General features: G+C 40.3%; 1 protein-coding gene across 1 annotated transcript in view; it reads right to left on the bottom strand.

The window, feature by feature from the left end:
- The window catches only part of TGFBR3 (transforming growth factor beta receptor 3), a 108,739-nt gene that overhangs the window by 39,704 nt on the left and 43,143 nt on the right, over positions 1–25,892 (bottom strand). Inside the window, exons 3-4 of the mRNA XM_071436307.1 lie at positions 24,817–25,001; positions 8,065–8,202 (exon numbers count right to left, since the gene is read on the bottom strand). Of these exons, the coding sequence (XP_071292408.1) occupies positions 8,065–8,202; positions 24,817–25,001 (323 nt within the window). The remainder of the gene's footprint in view (positions 1–8,064; positions 8,203–24,816; positions 25,002–25,892) is intronic.

The raw sequence follows: 25,892 nt of genomic DNA, 5'->3' as shown, positions 1-25,892 counted from the left end.
AAATGTTTCATTTTAGTCTTCTCAAGACCACATGCAGTCATGATAAAATTCCACTTCCAGTTCTCACATTTTGGAAAAAATAGACATGAGGAACATTATCTTAAATACATTTTAGATTTTAATTCAACTTCCTGGGAGATACTCAGTTTTGCACCTACCAAAGATCCTTATATAATTAATGCTGTTCAATGTTTTCTCAGGATGAAAGCAGAACCGTACAAGATCAGAGAGCAGACTCCTGCACATCTTTGTATCTTTATATATGTAGGAAAAAGATCCTGGGATTTTCTATCAAAGCTGAATCTGTGTCAAATCACGTGGAAATTTCAAAATCCCTAAGGAACAGTTACTAGAATGATAAAGAAACAAGAAAATCTGTGGAAAGGGGAAATCAGGTACCAAGGTTTAATGCTCAGCAGGAGTTTATTAATTGCACACAGGTAACTGCCCACTTAATTTAACAACATCTTAATAGACTCAACATAACACTTGTTTAATATGAGCAAAATAAGGCAGCAGAAGCTTTTCCAGGGATTCTGTTTCAAGTTAAAGGCAATTTAGTGGAAGAAATGAGAGGAGAATTAAAGCCTATCTATGCAACTGCAGCTATAGTTTCCACTGGAATCAGTGACTCAGTAACAACCTGTTGTGATTTATTATCTCCACATCACTAACACCAGTAGTCTGCCAAAATCCACTGCCTGCTTCTGTAAACTTCCACTGGCTAAACCCCCTGTTTACTGAAGTAAGCAAAGAAAAGAAGGAGCCATGACCATACAGAAGAAAAAAGACTATCACAGGTGCCTGTTTCAGTCCTTCAGCCTCCTGCAAGATTGGTTTGGGAATACACCTCAACCACTAAATGCCCCAACAGTCTTTGTTTCCTCACTCTTGAAGGCTGGATTAACTTAAAGTCCACATCTTCCTAAGTAGCAGCTATCTTGGTCTGAAAGTGGTGGCTCTGGGCTCCTAGAGGGACCAGGAGGAGGAGGAGGAATGCTTGAGAGCAGTCAGAGGCAGCAATGAGAAAGATCAGCAGGAGATACAAGAGGCAGCATCATCAGAAGTGGCCTGTCCCCACTCCTAACACGAGTTCTGATTGGAACAATGACCCACAGAGACAGCCCACTCCCACAGCTGAAACAAACACCAAACAGTAAGGGTTGAGTTCTGAAACCTGTCTTAAATCACGTGGGATCTAGTACGAACTCTGTGACACTCCTAGCAAACCAAGCTCCCCAAAAAAATGCAGGCCTTTGAAGTCTTGAGAAAGAAGAATCTAAGGCACAAGGACCTGCCTAGTTTCCTGTGAAATTTACTGGCAACTTGGTATTCTTGAAATATTTCTGCCCAAGCTGAAGTGATTACAGTGAAAGCAGAGGGTAGCTATAGATCATAAAATTTCCCTATTTTGGGACATCACACATACAGAATGTTTTTACTATACTCCCCTGGATAATTAAAGATGCCTTACTAGGGTTATTGTACTCTTAAACTCCTTTTACATCCATTATTTTCAAGCATCTATTTACTACTCTGTCATTTTCTGCCATTCCTACTGCTGATCAAATCCTTCTGCTCTTTTCACAAGAATCACCACCACAGGTAGCCTGAGGTCCCCCTAATATTGCTGAGAATAACCCATTTATACAGACTTTAGAAAAGCAGTATTTTGCCAGGTTTGAATCATGCCAGGAGACAAAGTCTACAGGGAAATTTACCATTGTGAAAAGCACAGTAAGAGTTACTGTTTACTAAGCACTGCTTTTAATTTGACACAAAATGTCAATTTTCACATTTTTTTCAAAAGGCAAGGAAACAGTGTGGGGATGAGAAGGGAGAATATGAAATTTTCCAAGTGGAAAAGGGCAACTACAGGATTATTTCCAGCTCCTGAGTAGAAGAATGAGGAAGACTTATAAAAAAAAGCAAACTCAGGATTCTACAGTAATGTAAAGGTCCTTTTAAATTCCTCTTCACACTGTTACACAACACTGAAAATCTATGCTTTTACTTTGAATAGTGAAAGGTCACTATTTATACCAAATTTATCACTAGTCATGCATTTCCTATCCTTCCTCACTCTTCTCCTAGCAGAGCACTCTGTTCACATCTGGGTCTGTTTAACCAGTGATTGGAAATTTAGCCTCCTGATTTCCCGTTAAATACTAGGCACAGGAAAACAAATAGCACTTGTTTTTCAGTGAGTTTTGTCAGTCATCCAAACCTAGTGCAAACCATAGAACAGCCTGTGGTTTGGTGGCAGTGACCCAAAATATGTGAACCATATTTTCATGAAGTGAGAGGAATAAACCAGCAACTGGCTGAAGTAATAAGAACATGGATTTTTCTTCTTAGAAATACAAAAATTACTAATATTTAAACTCTTCATTCTATCACTTCATCTTCTTTAAAGCTTTTTGAAGATCTCTTGGTTTGAGATCTTTTCAAATCTCAAACCAAGCGCAAGTGATCTGTTTTTGTATTTATCATTACTGCTCTGGCTTCCTCCATTTCACTACCTTAACACACACTCACTCCTAGCTCTTGCAAGTAAGGTTATTTGTTTGCATAAGTGTTTTCTTATCCATAACTTTCACTTATTCAATTGCTTGAATAACTAACTCAGAGAAAAAGCTGAAGCATCACTTCTTAAATCACACATTATATAAAATCACATATGTAGATATTTAAGGGGGGTTTGGATCTTTTCTGACAGGAAATCACAAAGGATTGGGATCTTTTTTCATTGATTTAATTCTCACTACTTTCACTTGCTGAGTAAAGACATTCCTAGGCTATAAAATCAATTGAAAAAGCTACCAAATATAAAGAAAAAAATTACTTTCTGAGTAGCACCTATAAAACCTTCTTTCTGTGCAGTTTCATAAAACTTCTGTTTTTCTGCCAAGACATGTTCGCAATAAACTAGCTTTAGGGAAGGAGAGAAATGACGACTTGATGGGAAGGAAGGAAACTATTTTGCTGTATGAAAACCTAAAAGTGGGGTGGTGGAAGAGGTCTGGTAATGTTTTTCTGACTTGCACCAAGATCACAGGTAAAAGCAGTTTCTACAGTAGTTGTCCAGCTTACATCAAACTGTGATGTCATAATCTAACCAGTCTAATCACCAGTGAACATGCCCTTCAACTTCCTCTCCCCCTCCCCTTTAGAATGCAATTTTGGCATTTATTCCCTGCAGAGGAAAAAAAATAAAATGTAGTACAGATGAGAAGCATTCCCCTTGCTGAACTGAACAGAGCTTCCAACCCATGCAAATTCTTCAGATGGATGAGCCCACAAACACTTGAACAGAAAGGGCCCAATTCCCAAACTGTTGTATTTCTGTGACATGTACAAATGTACAATCAGACCAATATGACTACAAGCCCAGTAACTGAAGTGATGACTTACAGTTACTTAGGCCAGGCAGTCCATGCACTAACCCATTTCAGGTATTTTTGGACTGAAATGCCATGATAGTAAGGTACATTTATTTTTAACACAATGAAAATAAACTCCAGACTTATTTTACTAAAATTACAATAATTTCACAGCATCACCTACTTCACCCATCAATATACAGCAACTCATGCAGAGTCTGAAAATAACCTGTCCATGCTAAATGTATTGTGAACACCACACTAGGCAGACACCATATATTCTTTTCTCTTTCTCGTGCACACACAGAAAATTTTTGTCAGGTTTATATCAAGATGCCCAAATTTTCTCTTAAGACTACTCACTAGTGTTCTTTCTCATTTATAGATGGGGAAGCACCCTGAGAAGCAAAATGACAACACAGGCAACAGAATAGTGAAGCACAATGCCCCTTAGCAGCCATGCCCTGTCATGATGGCTTCCTCCAAAGTACTGTCACTCTGTGAGAATCACTGTGCTTCCACTCAGTGCCACTTTGGAAAAAACTCTGCATTAAAGAAATCCTGATGCTAACCCAACACAAACTTTGGTTTATCTGGGGCAAGCTACCTAATTTTAATGAGAATTTATTCCACTGTGAGTTTAGCCACCAGTAGGCATTTTGTGAAAATGAAACCATGAGTTGTTTCCATGAAGATAAAGCACATAAATCACTGAGTGAAAATGTGCATTACATGATAAAACAAATGCAAAACCACACATATACACCAAATCTACATGTCCATACTGAAAAAATGTTTACCAAGAAGGTAATTTGTGCTTCCCCCGTACTATAACCATGCACCCAAAGCCTGGATTTTCTCCCACATTCATTTTAAGCTTCTTAACTGATGGAGGACCAGGCTGAAGGCAAAAAATCTATGCTCAAACTATGTGATAAGAAGTTAAACTCCAGCCCAACTCAGTAGTATTGTATTTTCCCAGTTTTTTTGATATGTGCTGATACAAGCTTTAAATCTTTTCATCCTTCCCTGAGGCAGTTTAGCTTTAATGGAAACTCAAACAATAAATTCACAAAATGAAGGAAACAGACCATTTTGCTGATGAGGACACTGAGAACACACAGCCCTAACTCTACACTCTTCTCCAGTACAATCACCATTCAAGCTCAGTGTGCCTTGGTTTCTCCACGTGTACAGTGCTAACAGCACTTGTGATCCAGTTCATCATCTACTCATATCCTGGAGATACCTTTGTTAGAAATAACCTTGAAACTTATAATACAATTAATTTTAAATTTTTATTTGGTTACTTACTTACTCAAAGCACATGTCCCGGTAACAGTTTGAGAACTTTATCATGATACTTTACAAGGAAAAAAAGAGTTAATATTAAAAAGAAATAAAGAGTTCGGACTTTACTAATGGTTCCATGATCATTTCACTACAAACTTTGATCTGGCTCTAGCAGTGTGGTCTTTATCAGCAGCAAGTCCCAGAAGTTGTCATTTAAATTTCTTTACACTATCTACCATTCTAACCAGGATTCAATCAATGAAAGTCATTGCAATTCATACTTTACATACAGTAGATTAAAAAATGGTGAATGAATGTATTGTTTGGAAAGTCTGAAGGAAAAGCTGGAAAGTCAACTAGTATCTTGCCTGAGGCTTCCATAGAGACAGACACAATAGTTATGACACTCCTGTGGTATGCTACCATGGAATTCATGGGCACTAGAAAAGTTTCTTCAAATTCTAAATCTTTCATGATTCAACATACTCAATCTTCTGTTCTGGCTATACATTTAAGGAGACAGAACAAGTCAGAGCCACAGAGCTAAGTATTTTTAAACAAGGGCTAAGGAAGCATGCTCTGCAATCTGCAGCCCTTGGAGCTGCTATTTACAGTCCTAGGGTCAGTTGTCTGGAACTCACTGAAGGCTCTGGCACAGAGGCAGGGAACCTCTTAGCAACTAGGGCAGAAGCAGGATGTCCCTCTGCCCCACAGCTTACCTAAAACAAGAACCCCTGATTCTGGAAAAGGACAACCTTTCCTAGGACAGAAACTCAGGGGTTGCAAATGAGCACAGCTCAACACAGGCAAACAGCTCTCTGCAGAACTAGAGCCCCTTGATCTCTGTTTGGCAAACTGCACTTGCCTACAGGTGCTGCTAGGACTTCCTCCACATTTTTCATGTTTTCTGTGCTGTTTTTTCAGAAAGCTTTTGGGAAAACAATGTATTTGTCCTTGAGAGCCGAGTGGAACTGTGGAAAAGCAACAGATGGTGACCACATTTAAAGTTGTTCAGCCCATAACCTCATGGCTTATCACCCCGAGATGCCCTGAGAAACTGGGCCATGAAAAGTGGGAAGGCAGATGAATGCATGGTAAGAGGCTGAAGTTAGCTTATGTTTACAGCAAAAACATCACCTTAGGGAAAGAAAAAAGTGAACTTCAGGAGTGAGATGGATGACAGACACTAAACTGGGAGAGGTAAAGGTGGATCAGTACCCTGGCATTATGCAATCTTGTTCTTTGAGCTCTTTGTAGGAAAGAAAAATAGAAACCTTAAAATGGTGGAAGGAAAATTACACAAATTCTTACAGCACTTAAGGAGATCCAAAATTTTTATGGAGAGCTAGCTGTTCAGATGGAATAGGGATGGGTAAACACTGAGAGCCACTTCAGTCCCTTGCAACAAAAAGGCAAGGTCCCATGGGCAGCAGCGTTATCCCAGCATCACAGGCTGGCAGGATGGAACCAGGCACCACAGCATTCAGCCCTTACTGTGACCAGCAGAGATTAAGACATGGAGTTGTGAGAGGAGGTATTTGATTTGAGTCCTCCCAACACTGCAGCAAATCTGTAGTGCCCACCAGGTATTCCTGCCCCACCTGAGAAACAGTACACTCCTCCCTGCAGCATCAGTGGCCAAGTTCACCATGGCAGTTCTTGAGGTCAGGCAACTTCTTGCTTGGCAAGATCCATGACTGCTGCTGCTCACCTCTTCAGGCCTGAGCTTGTAACCAGAAGCACCTGAAACAGTTTTCTACAGCCAACACTTATCTAACAGTACAGTTTTGGCAGTCAGAGCCTTAGGCACGTTCCTATTGCTCCTATGCCTTAATGCAGGCTGCTGAAACCCCACTGAGACAAACCAAGCAAGCTCAGCATAATCAGCTGAGCAGAAATGCAGTCTCAGCAAGCCATCTCTCCACTCCCAGAGCAAGATAAGGGGAAAGGGGAAAATCCTGGGTGCAGAGGAAGAACACAAATGAGCTGAACAAAATCTAGCTGATAGGAAATAGGAGTGATGATGTGTTGTAAGAGAAGATCAAAACTAAACTAGAAGTAAGTCCAAGGCTTTATTCTCTTGTCCATGAGAGGAATGAGGACTTGTCACACTGTTGTTGCACATGTTGTTCCTCAGTCATTGTCTGAGCAGACCAGAACTGTGCTGGTTGCATTAAGGACACATAACAGGAAGATAACAGTCATGAGTCTTGAAAACACCAATGAAAAACCTAAGATTGTGAATACCTTAGAATAAAAACAAACCCATATTCTTTGCACCAATCAGTAATACACTGGAAACAGGACTGAGTCCTTTGAAGTTCAAAATATCAAGGCTACTCCTACTCTTATAGCTTGATGACGGGAAAAAGAAAAACAATTCCAGAAATCTTGTAGTGTCCAGCAAGTGACAGAACTCTTGCTGCCCTTCACCATGTCACCACCACACCAGGTCAATTGAACAGTGTCCCTTGTCAGTGTTCTAATGCTGCACCACTGTGCATCTTCCTGTCCTGCTGATGCACAGTGACACAGCTGAGTTCCCCCTGGGTGCTGCAGAAACATTCTTGCCTACCACTGTCAGCTGTGCTGGAGGAGCAAAATTAAGCCCTATAAGGACACCGCTAAAAATAATCAAGTTTAGTTCTGCAATTAGAGTTGAATATAGTGAAAGCTGCAACTTTCATAAAGACAACTCATGATTAGACATGATGTCATGCATTAAAAATTTAATCCAAACAACTTGTCTGTTTCACTACAAATAGCAAACTTGAATGTCCTGGCAAACTGTAAGGACATGATTTACAAATACTAGGTAATATTTGGATCTTGCATTATAAGCAGTGCTCCAGTCTTTCTGAGAAATAAAAATTACTTCATTCTGGGCTTAGCTTGGTCATTTCAATAGACCAAAACTTCATCAGAGACATAAACCATAGCTGGACATATTAAGCTCAATAGATACAAATTTTTGTTTTGGTCACAGACCACACAATTAGCATCCACTCTTAATATTTCCAATAGCTCTGAGGCTTTTTGCTTTATGGTACTGTTAGACTTCCAATCAGGACTGGCAATCTGCTATAACCTCACAGCTTTTTGAACTCTAATGGCTGTTAGTATTAATAGTTATATGATGTGCAGATTCTGAAAAGCAGTTTTGCTTTCCTTTCCTTAAATTCACATTACAAGTAATTGGCTACTTTTTCCAAACTGCTTTGCCCTACCATCTAACTGTTCCCCAGAGCCCTACAATGAAACTTGACCCTCTCTTAACTTTTTTTTTTAATCCAAGTTTGAAAATTTTCCAAATGAATACCATTAACTCCATGCCTTATGTGACAAGCCACTATGACAGAGAGCAGGCCAGAGGACTGTGTACACTTACAAAGAAAACTCTTCGGATTCCAGGTGCCAATCTTTCTGTTTTTAGCTTCCAGACCAAAGGCAAAGGAGAGTTGAGAAGAAACACCAGAGGCTTCTGATGAATATGCACTGATGAAATTGGATTCAAATGTAACGTGACCTACAGAAAAACACAGAAACATGTGAATACTTCCTGGAATTTGAAACAATGAATCAAAGGTAATTTATATATATATTATGACTTTTAGCATTCAGACCTCTTGACTCAAGATTACAGACTAATCTACTTCCACAAAAGTCAGTCAACAGAGCATAGAGAAAATAAAATATGAAATAGTTAACATTTGTGCTCTATGCTTGCAGAGCACTGCTAAAAAGAAAACCTTGGCAAATGCTGATGAAAAATATCTTATGCAAAAGGTCAAGCTAAGCTGAGAGTTGGAGAACAAGGAGATAAAAAGAACTGCAAAGCAAGCTCTGATTTCTGGTTTCTAGATGGTAGTCTACAAGGCTGGCTTAGAGTATAAAATCTCATCTGCTGATTCTGTTAAGGACATAAATCTAGCCTGCAAAACAAATAAAACTAAACAAACAAAAACCAGGAGGAACAAATCCAGAAACACAAGCGAACACTACATTACTTTATGGAAAGAATTCCAAAAGAAATTTTAACATACACTAGGGAAAGAAAATGCCTGTGCTCAGAGGCTAAAAAGATACACAGAGTAAATGATCTGAGCAAAGTGAACATCATGGAAGTGAGACAAGCTGTAAGAAGTGGCTTTGAAACAACCAGTTTGTAGTTGCTGGAAGTCCTTCCTGCCCAGCTCCTCATACCCCAGTACTGCCCTTCTAGAAAGGGTTTAGTGTTGGACAAAACCATAACCAAACATACGACAGAACAGCCTGGCCTTTTTTAGCATATATAGACTTGCAATTGATATTACAGTGGTTTTTGTGGCACCTAATAAGCTGTTTAAGCAGTCAGGATTTAGCTTGATACTTCATCCCACATTACAGGAAGAAACCTCTAGTGTGCATTGGAGAGATGATCTAACCACAGACTGAGCAGGGAAGCTCATGTCCCACCACACTGGTGACAGGCAGGCTCCCTGACAATCACAGCTCTTCCTAAAAAAAGCATAGAGGAAGCAAACATGAACACAACCACCAGTTTGAGTGGTGGCAAACAGAAATGAGCACAAAGATAATTCAAAATGAATTCTGTATCTTGCTAGAGAAATTAAAAGGGTATTTGAGACAGAGAAGAGCCACTATGTATAGTTCATTGCACGATTCTTATACAGTGGCAAACAGCCATTAGTTTACCAGTAAAGTAAATGGGTGAATCTCCACTAAACTAACTAGATGAAAGCTAGAGACCAAATTGAAAACTAGGCACCTATTACTGTTGAAAATATTTTCCAAAGTAGACAGTAGGGTGGTTTTAGTTTGGTTGGTTTGGGTTTTTCGCATTGTTTGGGTTTTTTTTTTCCCTTTGGTTCGTTGGTTTTTTGATTTTTTTTCTTTTTTTTTTATTTATTTCACCTTGAAAAGTTCACCATCACTCTAAAGTCACAGCCAGGCCCTGGTCTCAGGTCCAATGCACTCAGAGGACAGCAGAAAGACCTTTTATCACTACTTAGGAACTTGCAAGAAAGCTAGCAAACAGCTGGCTGTGCTCTCACACTAACTGGTAGCAGTTGCTTACATGCAGAACGCACCAGATTCTGAAATGTCACTGACCAAAGGTGTCTCCAGTCCCCACAGTGACAGACATCACACCCCACACACACACCTCTGGGAGCACCCAGGACACACTTAACAAATCAAGCTTTGTTAAGCTTGATTGAAGTTGTTGGAAAACTGAGTAGATCCATATTTGTACTAAAGCCAAGCTGCCTTAAAGAAGGAGCTCCTCTCGTGGCCAGCAGCTGGGCAGTGTCCAGCAAGTGCCATCTCCTGCTCTCTGCAGCACCACCCGGCCTCTCCAGCAGAGAACACATCTCATAAAGAAAACACCAAGTACAACAGACTACCAAGAACCACATTTCTCTCCATTTTTTTTCTGCCTCTGAAGTATTTTATTCTTTCTCATTTTAGCAAAGTGCAGGGTGGTAGTGCTCTCAATTCTAATGGGAGGACAGAGACCTGAAATGCCAAACAGTCACATTCTTAGCTACAGAAACTGCTTTGCTCTGTCAGCTATAGAGCCAAAGTAGTTCTGTTACCTGAAAATAAGAGAGAAGTTATTCATTTTACAAGACTCCTGCTTTGTTGCTCTGTCTAGAAATGGAGAGGTGAAAGTAAAAAGCAAAGTGTTTAGAACCACTATTAAATTCATGACAATTAAACAGCTTTCATTAATTCTTGTGGCTTTTCAGCTGTAATCACTGCTAATTAATAATAAGCTGTTAAAACTATTAAATGCAATTACCTTGTTCTTGGCTTATGTTTTCTTACAAAACAATAAAAAGACCATAATTTCAGTTTAGTAAAGTAGTCCAGTTATATCTTTTGAAGTTCTGATCTCAGAAATATGAGTTCAAATTTCATGCTGATTTTTTCAGCTTCAAATGGCATAAAGTGCATCTAACATATTTCCATGCCAAATAGTAACTGATTTCCTTTGATGCTAGATATTGATGAAATTACTTATAATATAGTTGTGTGCTTAAATAACCAAGAATAAAAACTAGTAACAATGCTCTTGCACTGGCCAACGGAGCACTCAGCTTAGGCTTGCATCCTGGCTGTTTTTGTCAGAATGGCAAGTCAGTGTAAAAGATATGGCTCTTAATAGAAACTTCAAAAAATTTTTGCTATTTAAAACCTCCATATTTTATTAAAAGCAGGAATGATACAATACATGTAACACACTCTTAAAACGTCATCTCAGGAACAGCTAGGCCAAGTCCTTTGGGTAATAAGGACATGGAGAAGTACCTCTGTTTCAACTGATCTCAGACAAATTTGTTCAAAACCAACATCTATCAGACAAGACAGATGTTTTAGAATTCATGAAGATTTCTTCCTGTTGTTGTAGTCACATGAGAGCACACAGAGCAATCATACTGCCTTAGTGAGAAAATCAGAGACTCTTTGCAACTGGGTCTGCTATCAGACTTTGTAGTTGCTATTCCCTCAGCTTGTAAAATTAAACATGTATATAATGCATCTTTTTCAAGCAAGTTTTTCAAACAAACTGCTGGGGAGTTACCAGCACTCAAGATCTTTACACCAAAACCCTGCTGCCAAGCACTGAGTGTTTTACACTGCATAACTACAGTCAGTGGGTATCACAGGGAAACTTCAAACCAAGTACAGCAGGCATGGTCAGAACAGCTCACCAGAGAGGTGTTTATGTGAGGGAGAGTGGTTTGAACTGCAGGCTCCAAGTGAAAGCCTGGACTTTGAATATGCATCAGAGGCATTTAAATGCCTCTTCCCACTCCTGCTTCAGAGACTGAAAGGCTAAACAGGACTCTAAGGTGTTAAAAGTTATGACATCAACACAAGCACAAGTTCTTTAGCTGTGCCTTGCTGAGCTCTCTGCTGCCACAGCTGTGCTCCCACTGACTTGTCCCTGTGCTAATTTCTGGCATGGCTGCCTCCATCCACAGCACTGCAGAGGAAGATCTTCATCCCTACTCTCTCTACAGCAATCTCAACAAAACACCATTTCTGCTGCAGTGTCCCCACTGTGGCTCTAGTTATACTATTAGCTGAATCCCAAGCGATCCCCCCTCCCCTGGACACCTTTCTGTCTCATCTTAGCACAAGAGCTATTCAAGACACATCCTTCCTCATGGCTATAGTTGACAGTACCTTTAGAAAACAACACAAACTGACAGAAAGATGTTGAATTGCTTTAAACCACCAGAAAAAAAGTTTTTAATTAATAGCACAAGAGATAACTATAAATTTTCCCTTTCTTTTTGTATTTTCACTGGCAAAATCCCTATTACTAAATATTTATGGAAGTCTTGCCCAGAAACTCCATCAGAAACTAATCCTATGTGTGTTCAGTGCTACAAAAAGTGTTTTGAAGACACGGTGTGAAACTCTGAACTCTGTGAACTCTGTGGTAAAGTTCCTAACTTTTTTCTAAAACTCCCACATAAGCTTTAAAAAAAAATAAAAATCAGAGATCCAAAAAGGGACATCCTCCACCCATTCCTAGATTTTCAAAGAAGTTTACAAAGTACACACATTTGGTACTTTTCAACAACGTACTACTTGATTCAAAGTCTTCTGCGTCTCAGGCAGCTCTGTGACCAGTTTGGTCAAAGAAAAGAAAATTTAACCAGAATCATTAAATGGACTTGGGCATTTTTAGGTCACCTAGTCCATTTAAAAAGCAGCTGCTATTGCTTTGCCCATATTACTTTAAAAACATATTAAGAGACAGTATTTACCCAAGCAGACAGCACCACAACAGCGCAGGAAAATAAGTCAATGTGGTCCAACACATTCCTCACTCCCAGTGAAGGGCTCATTTGATCACAAAGCTGCTGCACAGCCAACATTTTCATTGTGCAATCAATAGCTAGGCCAGACCTTCTGGGCATGTGTGTCAGCAATGGCCCTCTCAGCAAGGCTCAACTTCAGCAGCTGTTTGTCAGAGGAAGCTCCTCTTCAGACTGGTGTCTGGCCCCCTTTGGCACACACTCCTCCAAATAATACATGACTAACTTGTGAGGAATACAAGGATTTGGTCATAGCTGAAAATGATAGACTTAAGCTATTCTGAAAATCTCAGAACAAAACCTACACATTCCTCTTGAAAGCACCCAGGTCCAAGGGGGCTGTGAAGCCCAGTGGTTGTGTCCTATTTCTGGAATGCATTTGCCCTCCATGGGCGCAGTGCCCACCAAAGGTGCGCTGGCACTGCTGAGCCAGACCCTGCTGGTCTCTGCTGCCTGCCCATTCTGCACAGCTCCTTCCAGGGCTCCAGCAGCAGCAAGGTTAAGGCGGCTGCAGAGGCTCCTGTCCCCAGAGATCAGTTTCATGGAAGGCTGAGTATCACCACAGAAACCAACTACAAAAACAGTCTACGGGCTCCTGCCCCGCTACTCTGCTAAAGCAATTTGTACCACGTGAAAGGCAGGGACACAAATGCTGAAAACTGATCAAAGTAAATGCTGCTGTTAAAGTACCATTTTGTTTTGCTGACTTCAAGGCATCAAATCACAGGCTCTGTGTTTTGCTCTAAAAAGATGAAAGCTAAGTGCCAAGGATTTGTAAGGTTGAATTAACTATTCCGGCATGAAGACCTTCAGATAAATCCATAGCACATTTTCCAAAACAACCATTACAAATCTGTGCTAAAAAGCCAGGACAAAATATGTGGTGTTGTATTGAGTTACACCGTCTAGGCTTGGACAGCTGTTCTCTAAAAACGAAGAAAAAAAGAATTTTAACTCTCAGATCACATAAGTATATGTTCTGACTTATAAGTGATGCAGTAAAGACAGATTTATGACATCTTAACTCATTACTCTGCTGCAAAGATTAAATTAACTCATTCAAAGCAGGCAAAATTTAGAGCTGAAATATGAAAATTTACATCTATCTCTGTCCTAAGTGCTCTCACTCCTTTTGTTAATACAATATTTATAGAACATAGTTTATTCTGATATTACAAGTCAAAGAAATTAATACGAAGAAACTTATTTTTACAGTTCACTTGTGTCTATCAGTATAGGAGATTTGGAATTTCTACTGAAATTCACTAGAAAAAAATATAATGTTAGTACATTGGCCATAATAGAATTCAGTTAAGGATTAATCCATTAATCCAACTCAACTGGTAGGATCTGGTACTGCACCACTTTTCAGAAGTGATTATCAAGTACTTTGGGAAGGATCCTTTTCTTCTCCAAATAACACTCAAGAAAAAGCATACTCTTCAGACAGGGATTGCGATTCAAAACCAAATACTGTTTCTTCCTTTCCCTCATATTTTTGCTATGCTCACTGAATATTGTGTTACAGATTTGATACCAAGCCAGCTATAGTAGATCACAATACCCAGCTTCTGAGAGCCAACAGTTTCTGAGAGAGAGTTTGCTGATTTTTCCAAGAAACTCAAAATATGTTCACATGGTGTTACTGCTTGAATGTAACTTTGCTCTCAGGGTTACATATTTGCATTCTTAAATCAAATGATTGTATAAGCAGGTTCCTAAAAGCACACAAGATCCTACTGCTTCCCTTCTGGGAAGGTTCTCCAACACAGACTCTTTGTTCAGACAGGGCAAGCACCAATTTTTGAAAACTCACCTCAGCAATCAGAAGATCTGCAAAACAGTATCAAAGAAACCACTAACTGCAGGGAAACTGCAATGGCACTAAAAGCAAGTACTCATACCCACAGAGAGTTCCTTTTTCTCCCACTGAACCCAACCATGTGCCACCTTCCCAGTCCTTGCCAGGGACACACCATGCCACCTTCTCTCTGCCAGAGCAGCACTCATGGATGCTGCTGGGGCAGGGACCTGTCCCTGTGGAACAGAGCAGGGAGGGAGCTGCAAAGACCTGTTCTTACTTCCAGGATGAGGCACAACTCAATCCTTAGGGAATGGATCTGAGTCCCAGGTAGCATCTACCCAGGTACATGGGGACTGAAGTTTATTTCCTATGTAACACTCTATTTTAAAATCAACCCTTTGCTTATTTTCCCCTAAGTACACAATTGCAAATAGATTGGCATTGCCTGGACCTTCTCGCCCACACAGTACTAGAGAACAGATTGACTAAACAGCAGTTATAGCACAGTTTTAAAAATCATGGGAAAGATTCACCTCTGGCATAATTCCACTGAAGCTACTGGCATTAAACCAGAGACTGATGAGGTCCCATACATTACTTCATGAAACAGAGAATATATTGCACAATCTCTTGACTGTTACAATCTACCACCCAGACTGGAAAACTAGGCTCCATAAAAAAGAAGATAAGAAAATAGAAAAGTTGATAAGGACTGCCCAGCTATGACCTGTGGCCCACTGCACTCTCTTCATTAAGTAGGTGATTGAAAACTCCTTTTCCCTTCACCCCCGTTTGTCCTACAATAGGGGCTAAAGGTCAGGGTGTGCTGTGCTAGACACAAAGAGCTTAAAAGTCAAGTCCTACAGCACATGAACATGCCAATATCCACTAACAAACTGTTCTGAATTATGCATGATGTTCCCATTAATAATGATTCAGAGGAAAAATCAGAGAATCACAGAACAAGCTGAGTTGGAAGGGCCCCTCAATGATTATTGAGTCCAATTCCTGGCCCTGCACAGCAGCATCCCCAGGAGTCACACCCTGTGCCTGAGAGCATTGTCCAGACACTTCTGGAGCTCTGTCAGACTTAGGGCTGTGACCACTTCCTGGGGGTTCCAGTGCCCAGCCACTCTCTGAGTGGAGAACCTTCTCCCAACATCCAACCTAAGCCTCCCCTGACACAATTCCAGGCCACTATCTTGGGTCCTGTCACTGGTCACCACAGAGAAGAGATCAGTGCCTGACCATCTCTTCCCCTCATGAGGAAGTTGTAGAATGTGGCAAGGTCTCCCCTCAGTCTCCTCTTGCCTAGGCTGAGCAGACCAACTGACCTCAGCCATTAAAGGACAGCCCCAAAACGTGTTCAAGACAAGAACTAAACAAAGTCCCTTCACCTTGAGTAGGGATGAAGCATCACCCTGGGGTTTGGCACCAATTCCCTGTAGAGCAGCACATTGTTTTAATGAAGACCCAAGGCTTCAGAACCAGCTAGAAAACTGACCTACCCATACACTGACTTCATACTTGTATCCAACAGCTGGATGAGAGAGAGCACTTTAGAACAAAAGCCTACGGGCTTGCAGCATAGTCAAAAATTATCTGTAGTTCTGCCTCCAGTGCAAGCTCTGGTATGTTTCTTGCCCCAGTATTAAATGATCAAGCTGAGGGTCTGTGTAATAGAATGGAATTGCAGCACATTTAGATCTCCTCATGTGGCTTGTAATTCAGCTGCTCCACACAACAGACTAAAAAAAGTAAATTACAAATAAAATTTAGTACTATAACATTATCAAAGACATCACGTGCCAGATGAGTATGCTGTATGACATTAAACATACTGCTCTGTTCTGGCAGCAGAGTTGCCTGTGTCTGGTTCATAACTGGTGGTTTCCTGCACCAGTGATACTTGCTCCTCAAAAGTGGAAGAGCAGGCAACCATGCTGGTACAGTTTTACTGGAAATGCAGTGCCTGTTCAGAAAGCACCACAGCTCACACAGCATAAAAAAATTCTGACACAAGGAGACATTACAAAATAGTTCTTCTAGCTTCATGAAAATGTTGCCCCATAAGCTGTCTGCCCACAGCTTAATCACATCATTTATTTTCTGACAAAAACATATCAAATTAATTTCTGATGTTCCTAAGTTGTTATTCTAAGCTGGAGCAGCCAAATGCTAATAGTTTATGCAAATACCTAGGTAACAAAAGCTATTCCTGACACAAATAACCTGTCAAATAGGCAGGACAGTTATTGAAGTCCTATTTGCAATAGCAATGGGTAAGACATTCAAATTGCAAGAATAATAAGAGTAAAAAAACTTGAAGGTTTAAGGAGGGTATAAGGACAGAACACAAAGGGCAATAACTGTATTATCATAAGTCATACTGAGACAGTTCTGTAACAATCATCTTGAAAGTATAACCCAAAGAGTTTACTGATAAATTTTACGTAGATATCATACACACTGCCTATGTTAGCTTTGTTTACCTGAATTATACAATTTCCAGCTTCCCCTGTGTATACATATTTCAATTCAATTTTCACTGAATGCATTCTGCATTACACGCTTGGAGAACCAGAATTCTCTTTCTTCCTGAAAAAAAAGATTTTTCAAAAACTTCTGTCTGCAGCAAAGAAAGCAGTCTCTGCACATGCAATTCTGCTCATCTTTGCCAACCAAATGTAACTTTCACACGACAATCCCCACTGTGGTCACCAGAGCAAGGGCTGCCCACAGTGACCAGCCCCATGCTTTGGTAAATGGAAAACTGATGCCCATCAGTGCAAAGCTGGGACCCCTTTGCCCATTCTGTCTGTGACCTGATTGAGATGCTCAGGCTCCCAAAGATTAAGGGAAACCATTTTTGCCATCTGCCCTTCTGTAGATCAGGCAGGCTTCCCAAAACACAGTGCTTCGCTCAGCTTTGCATAAATCAGTAGATGTCAATACCATTCACATGGCATATAATGAATCCTGAGGGGACGGTCTTCCTTTTCTACATTTTGTGGGAAAATTCCTTGTTGGCTTTAGATCTGTTTAAGGGCAGAGGATCTGTCCCTATACACCACAAGTACAACATCTCCCCTACTGTTGCTAGTGGCCTATTCAAAAAATGCTATCATCACACTAAGTTTTACTTTAAGGCAGAAGACTCATGCAGAAATGAAACAAATTTCCAGGTAATTTTCTAGTCCACATTTATTTGTACATATATTGCAGATCTAAGTTTTCCTTCAGTGCATCGCCTGAGCTGCAAATTTTAATTTGCCTTCCCTTCTCCCACCCCTGCCCTAAACTATTACTAAGTAGCTGTGTAACAGGGTATCCAGTGCCCTGAAGAGAAAAAATGGATGTTGAGGCAGTTAACTATGTCAGAGGATATATGAGTACCTACTAAAAAGCAGCTCCTGTCCTAAAGGAAAAGCTTCTTAAACTGAGAGATAAAAGACATATGATAAATATCTGCCAGGACTGTCTTCCTTAAATGCATTTGGGGCCTTCTAAACTAATCTGCACAGGCTATTTCAGGTAAACACAAGTTTCCACTGCCTGTATTTTCAACAAGTTAGATAGATGCTAGCCACCCAGCAGAAACTACAGAGCTGCACTAATGTATCACTAAAGTAGTTTAGTGTTTGCCACTAAATAAGTACTCTGTATAAGTACTCTGCTTATGTTTCACAGGAAAAATAAGAGACTCTTCTTGAGAAACACAAATTTGAGTGTTATCAAAAGCAAGATCAACATAAAAACACCCAACCAATTAAAATATTTGTTGTTCTTCTATCTTGCCACAGCATGGTTTTACTTTTTCAGCTGATTCAGGAGCACGGCTGTCAGGCATGACAAGCTCCACACAATTTATGTTGGAAATTTTCCCCTGCACTGGGAGGCTGAAGAAGAACAACTTCATTAATTCCAGCTTTTGGTTCAAACAGATGCTCTAGAGAACAACATAAATATGACCACTCCTGACAAATGGTGCTCCAATATCTCACACATACATGCATGAGCCCAAAGCTAGACTGGAACCTAACCATGGAGTTTGGGATATAGATGTACTCCTGGAAATGTCATCACTTCCTTAATTATCTTTTCTCGGAGGAAGTAATTACAGACAAAGCAGAAATTTATAAAGAAGACATGTCAGAAGCTTTGAGGAAACTGGAGACCATGAACACAAATCACAGTCTATGATCAAAAATCAACACACATCTGCCTGAAAGAAATGTGTGAGCCCACGTGCACAGTGTGCCTACACATCCAAGCCACAGAGAGACAGGAAGAGCCCATCCAGTAAACAGCAGCAGCCTTCTTGCTCTCTACAGCCCTGCAAGAGCACATCAGTACCTGCTGCATCTTGCCTCAGAGGAAAACAAGGGTCCAGTTTACAGCTTCCAACATGACATTTTAAGCAGCAGTCAGCAAAACCCAGAACTGTGAGCAGCCAGAAAACTCACACTGACGTTTTTCCTTCTGAAGCTGCTAGCATTCTGTGGTAGGCCCTGGCAGGGCTTCAGCCACCGCTCCACACAGCTCCCTCAACTGAGAACAGGGCTCACTTTCTGCACACAGCAAACAGCCCCATTTCTAAAAACAGAAAATAGCGAGGCTTTGCACAGCACTTTCCAAGTCATGAGATGTCACTGCTGCCTCTTTAAGGGCAGACACGCGTCAAGCCACGCTCCTGCAGGACATCAGGCTCTGTACAAACAGACTCCTCTGGCCAACACAGGACTTCCTCTGGCAGTTCTGGTGGGCAGAACACAAAACGACTGCCAAATCCAGTGACCAGCAAATCCTGAGCTGGCTAAAAACAACATGCAAAGACTGCAGTCCAGACAAACAAGATGAAAAAGCCACATTAAAAAAGGTGGAATTTTATGCAAGCACAGATGCCTCAAAGTGCTAACAAAGAGGAGAAAGCATTGTAAAGGCTTTCAAACAACAAGCAAACTCCACTTTCTTAAAAATATGGTAAATGCCATGTTCATCATGAAGGCAATTAAGACATTAATGTCATTTTAATGTATCGGCTGCATGGGAGTTGCAGCTTTCAGCAGACATGGAATTATCTGAGACAGACACTGAATGATTACGATTTCTGTGGCACATGCTTCCACTATTTTTAAGGCTTTATAAGGTCTATCATATACTTTCTCTTCTGATTCAGTCCAGTACTCCAGCTGGGATCTTGGGCATGGCTGTGCAATAAAGGGAGTAAAACAGCAGCCTGTGAAACCATTCTGGTGAGCCAGTGGAGCCACCACAGGCTGTGGGCAAGCTTTGGAAATTACCCAGGATCAAAGATGCATGTGATGAGGAACTCCTGCTTTCCAAGCAACAACAAATACAGTGTATTCCTGGAGTACATTTGCCACAGCGTCACTCACAGCTTGATTCTGAGACCTCACTGGCACAGAGCACTGGTGGAAGCAGTAATTCATCTGGACTTCCCATTCTCAACCTTCCTATGTGGCACCCTTCCCTCACAAAACACCATGCAAAATAATTACAATAAAAAGCAGTAGTCAGCCTCAAATTTGACAGGTCTTGTAGGTGGCCAAACTCCTTTTCCATTGTTATTCTGTATACCCAGGATGATTATGTTGCCTCTGCACAACTTCATGAACCACACATCATCATGGAACAAAAAGTAATGGGTGAAGTGATCAAATTGACCTTGATGGGCTCAGTATAACAGGAGAGCTAGCCAGCTGAGGAGGCTGAAGGTTCAAAACCCCTGAACAGGCATTGAAACATGCAGGTCTGCTGCTATAGCTAGAGATCTACTACTGCTGCCAAGCTAAGGTGGTCAGAAAGTCAAGAGGCAAGAAAAGAAAAACACTGTTGCTAAGTTCAGAATTTGTCTGTACCTTGGCAGAGGCACAGTGCTTTGTTTTATCTCTCAAAGCTTCTTTTTATAAAGCAGCAACTACTTTTCTTCAAAGCAAAGGCCTTTGACCTACCAGAAATACTAAATATACCCACGTGCAGCACCGTATACCTATTCAAACAAATGAATAGGTAACAAAATCCTCACTGACTCCAGCTGTCAAGTAACAAACCTTGAATTCCCTTCCTGCCTGCGGTCAGCACATGACCTCCAGGCTCCCTCTGACCATGACTCTGGTGCTGCAGGTCAGCATGTTTTAAATATGCCCAGAAAGTGGCCCCTTTATCTGAGCTGAATCTTAAGGCTGTTCCTGGATCTCTGGATGCCTGAGCATGAAACAAAACATTTTTCCCTTACATAGCCTTGGGTATAGCTGTTGTAGTATTAAACTTCTGAAAACAGTTAAAACAAACACACTGGGAAATACAGAAAATATGCAGCATAATAGGCAACATGAACTAGGTTTTCACCACCTTCACCACCTAGATCTTCAAAATTGTAAAAACCAAAATCACTGTGACACAGAAAAATTATCCTGAATTCAGGATCAGCCTATTACAATTAGCCTATTCCAGGAGCTAACAGCCATTTTAATATCATGTTTACTCTTAAAGGAAATTTTAAAGTTGTTATTATTAACTTTTTGCCGAGTAGCACTGATTAAACAGAGAGGAAAAAGGTCTGTCAAATTATTACAGCCTCAGTGGCGTTACTCAAAATTATAAAAATAAAGACAAGTCCTTAGTTTTCCTGCCTTCATTTCATATAACACATGTTAAACATCTGTATCAGGCATAACATCTTAAAGTTTTTGAGGATGAGGATGTCAATGAAAACAATAGTGAATCCATTGCCAGGAACTCTGATTCCATGTATTCATATGTATTCAATCCTAAGTATTCACATGAGATTAACTTAACATGCCCCTCCTCTCTCCTGTTAACTATTTCAATTGTAACTGTGTGCCTGAAGCAGCTCAGGGAAATTCAACCAACAGGCATAAGAAAAGAATCCTCCATTTATTTAGGACTTGATAATATACTTGAAGAGTGACTTTCATTTTAAAATAATCTTATGCTCTTCTATACACATTTTTCTGGTGCAAATTTCTAGAGTTTCCAAGTGACTGTGCAAACAATAACTCTTCCTCAGAACAAACAGCTCCATGAGGAAGCAACTATCTCCTTTCTAAAAACTGAGAAACTGAAGCAGTGAAGATACCCAAAGCCAAAGAGAAAGTTATTGTAAGAGTTCAGTAGTTCCTGGCATTCAGCTGAGACCCAGATCAGTACAGAAATGCACACACGCACTCACTTCCCCAGGAATATTTGATCAAATAAAACAAACAAAAAAGGCTTGCATTTTTCTTGCCAAGTTCAATATAAACACTTGAGGCTATTACATGCACCCGTATTCTATTTCCTATGATAAAGCATGGCCAAATATGAATTGTGATAAAAGACATTTCTAAGAAATATTTGAAAGAGATTGGAACTGTGGGGGTTCTTACTTGAAGAAAGAAGACATTCCCAGTCTCAATATACAAGATTTCATCCCCATGGGATTAATGAATTAAAATACAAACAAATTCTTTGAAGATCATAAATGTGATAACGATATTTCATGATATGAGCTTATATTTACCAGATTTCTGCCATAACACAGAAGTGGTAAACTACTGATTCAGTTTCGCAAAGACTGTTCAGAATATACACTCCTATACATTTCCAGTCTGTCTTTTGTCTTCTTTTTCCCAGTTTATAGGGAAGGAAAAGCACTCAAATCTTACTAACCCTTAGTGAAAAGCCTGCCTGCATCACCCCTGCCACACACCCTCCTCCTCATCAACCACCCCTTAAATTTGCAAACGCTTGTTGTGTGTATATTCTACATGAGTGTCAAAGAGAGTTAAATTAATGCATACACATATGTTGCATCTTTATGAGAACCATGATAACTGCACAAGTATGTTTAATGCATGAACTTTCCAAGGGATTTGCTAGGGGAAGTTTACACTCCTCCCAGCAAGTAAGGAATGTGTAATTTAGCAGCATTCTAGCACAGTGCAGGTTAAAAACAAAACAACCCAACCTCCTCCCTCAAAGCAAGCCTTCACTTAAAGATTTTCAGAACTTGCATTCCAAATCATTAAAACTTCAGCCAACCTCTGAACAAATATATGATTTATTTAAACATGCTTTCGATGTTGCTAAATCTAAGTAATGTACTGTCAAACAAAACTACTGGTTTTATTCTGGAATCTACTGGAAATACTACATGACAAACAGATCTCTACCTTTGCTATCAGCATTTGCAGGCACAGGAAATACCTCAGCTGGTAAATCAAGCTCATGTAACTTAAGGTGATGGGTACATTCTACTTTTAGACAAAGGGCCACTTGGAGTTGGTTTCTACAATAATGGAAAAGATAACATTTGCTCTGCTTTGTTCTCTGAGTCTGATCCTATAAGTAAAATCTGATCTTTCCAAGTTGTTTACACTCTTTTGCTCAACACTGTTGCCAGCAAAGCTTGCTCCAGCTTCCTGTGCATTTTTAGAGCAGCCATCTCCAAGGGCCGTGACTGGAAATTGCTCAGGAAATGGGAGAAGGAGGCCACAGGTTTCAAATGCTGAGATCTATTCAGTGCCCTACACTTCAGTACACCCCAAAGCACACAGGACAGCTTAGGGCAAACTGCTTTCTTAGCATTAGCACATTAGACAAGGCTCAAGCAGCCTCTTTCTGCTGGACAGCAAGTATTTTTACTCAAAGCCAAGTGTTTAATTGTAGCACTGTGTAACTCTCTGAGCAGGCAGCAGGGCACAGCCCTCATCCCCGTGCTGTGCAAATCTCCGAGTCACAGCCCAGAGGGAAATTTGGGCTTATGCAAATGCACTTGAGTCATGCTGCTCTCTCGGGAGGTACAAGCTCCAGCTGCAGCCCATTTCATCCCAGCCCTGGGCACCCTTTAGTAACCAAGAAGTTACAAGTTCCCCCAGTACCACAGCCCCACAGTGCGGGCACTCTTCTGCCCACTTTCAATAAAACTTGTGATTACCCTGTGAGGTCTACTCATACCAAATTTGCCTTTGACTTAGCAATGGATTTAAAGGTTCCTGGGAGATGAGAGAAGCACTGAAAAATCTACAGCAGAATCACATACAGCTATTTAGTTCTCATCGGAAACTATGCTCAAAAAACCCAAAACAACCAACCCCAACCACCCTCCCCAAGCAAACAACCCACAAAACCCAAAAAGCCCAACAATTTGGTCTCCATGTCCAGAGAACTGATCGTACCTACACTTTGAGTCATTCACAGTGCACTTATCAGGCTGATAATCCAGTGCCTGGTATACTAAGAAAGGTTTAAAGAACACCAAAAGAAAAAAAAAATATCCCAAAACAAACCCCCACACTACCATCATCCCCTCCCAAATATAAAAATATCTGTTCCTCATTCACAGTCCCACCAAAAAAGCATAACTTTTCTATTCATCTCACGACAGTAGAAGATCTGATAATTTTGATTAATGGAAGCCAATGAGGTATCTACTAAAAAACTGTAATTAATTTTTCTCCTCATAAACTAGACATTTAAAACCATATATATACTGAAAATGAACACAACAGCTGAAGTTTCATGGATCCATACAATACACATTGAGCTGAAGTCACCACAAACCCAACAAGGCTGATACTGAAGTCAGTGGAAAGACTGATTCTGGCCAAGGGAATCCGCATTTATTTTAATCACTAAGACTCCACTTGAAAGTTCTTTCAGCACAGATTTAGACCCTCTTTTCCTGAGTTTCTCCCTGTTAGATCATCATCTTTGTTCTCTCTTTACAAATTCTCTAATTGTGTACCCACATGGTGCTCACACAGGACACAGTACTAAGGATTTGTGTGTGTAATACTGTAAGAGTATGAACTAAAAGGCTCAGCTGTCATGGCATGCAATGTTTTCTTTGCACTTTGGCACTCTGTTTTTATGTATTTTGAGAGTAAACAACAGTATGGCACAACTTCACATCAAAAATTTTATTCTATTGTTGCTTTCAGAACAGCTGAAGTTTTTGCCAGTCCCTCCAAGTGCAGCACACATAAGTAATTAGACTACCATAGTCAGCAACACTTGCTTTCTGTACAGCAGTCCCCCCTCAGTGAAGCATTAAGGCTGTAAAAGAATCTAAACTTCAGTATTTGTTTATAGTGGTCATGGCAGGGATCCAAAGGTATTCATGTTAATTTACAACACATTTAGGTAAACGATCTGCTTTTGAAGACAGCCAATTCTGCAAAGGCCTGTGGGAGATCTAAATCTGTTTCTTATTTCCTTTGCCCACCCCCTACCTTTTTTAAGTATACTTTGTGGTTGTGAAAGATAATGAAGAGGGTGGCTAGGTATGGAAGCAGTTTATTCACATGACATGTAAAGTGTAGGTGGACAGTCTCCATGCAAATTGCACATGGTTCTTTGTGGTACTTTGGTGACAATTCAGAAATAACTTTATGCAGCAAATTAACATATAATAATCCCATTTGCAGACATACTTATCACCAGGGATCTGGAGAAAAAGTAATTTCCCCTTTACCTCTCTTTCATGATGGCCAAGACCCTCCTTGGGGTTCCTGAGATTGAGGACGTGCACCTCTTGGGGCAGGCTGGTCGTGCCCCGGCTTGCACAGCCAGACAGGACTGTAAAGCTTTCCAACAAGGCATGGACTGGGTGCGAATTGTTAACAGGCGACAAGACACATTCCCTCTGAGGCACAGGACCTGCAGAGAAAGACACAGACACACATCACTGGGAGAAAAAAAAGCAATGCATTGTTTATACTAGTCAAATAATGATGATCCTTTTGTTCAGAAAATCCACAGAAGGACAAGCAGAAGCTTTGTACTCATTCTCCACAAAATTAAGACTTTTATTCCCATTGCACTTCTAAATTGTCCTGAATATGCTAACTCATTGGTTCATTTCTCTCTGAAAGTCTACATTTTCAAGTATGAATTCCAAAACTTAAGGTATTCTTTTCTTTACCAGGGAGGAAAACAAAGAGAGGGGGAAAATGTCTAAAAACCTCATTAAACAAAACCAAAAATAAACAAAACAACCAAAAAACCTCAACCAAAACCAACCAACAACCGCAAAAAACCTCTCAAAAAACAAACAAACCCCCCCCCCCACCCCTGATAGTGGTCAGGGGAATTGGTTTGTCTTAGATGTTTATGTCAAACACTTATCTGCAACTGTAAATGCCATCATGTGTATATAACAATGAAAACTTTCTATCTACCAGAAAGGTAATTATGTCAGGAAGGATTTGGGCGAGCTGGATTTGTTGCTTTTGAAGCAGTGCTGATTTATAGTGAACATCATTCAAATACATTGTACAAAACAGCAGGCATCTGTCACATGATAAAATGAAATGTTTGTTTACTGAGTCTATTTTGTGTCTGACAGCAATTATCTGCACTGATAACAGTTTTATCTAGTCCAAAACAGAGTGTACGCCCTTTCAAATAATCACCACAGCATGATGTAGTGCCATACTCTTATATAGTACGTGAGAGCGTGTGATGTGATAGAGCCAGATAGCACAAAAGCAAAGCATACAGAGCAGTTTACATTTAAACTATATCCCAGGAAACTAAATCAAGACAAAT

The sequence above is a fragment of the Agelaius tricolor genome, unplaced genomic scaffold, assembly GCF_023055355.1.
Source record: "Agelaius tricolor isolate 1412-34295 unplaced genomic scaffold, bAgeTri1.0.p SCAF_11, whole genome shotgun sequence".
Classification (NCBI taxonomy): Eukaryota; Metazoa; Chordata; class Aves; order Passeriformes; family Icteridae; genus Agelaius; species Agelaius tricolor.
Note: the sequence above shows the minus strand (reverse complement) of the source record. Positions and strands in the feature narration are given on the sequence as shown.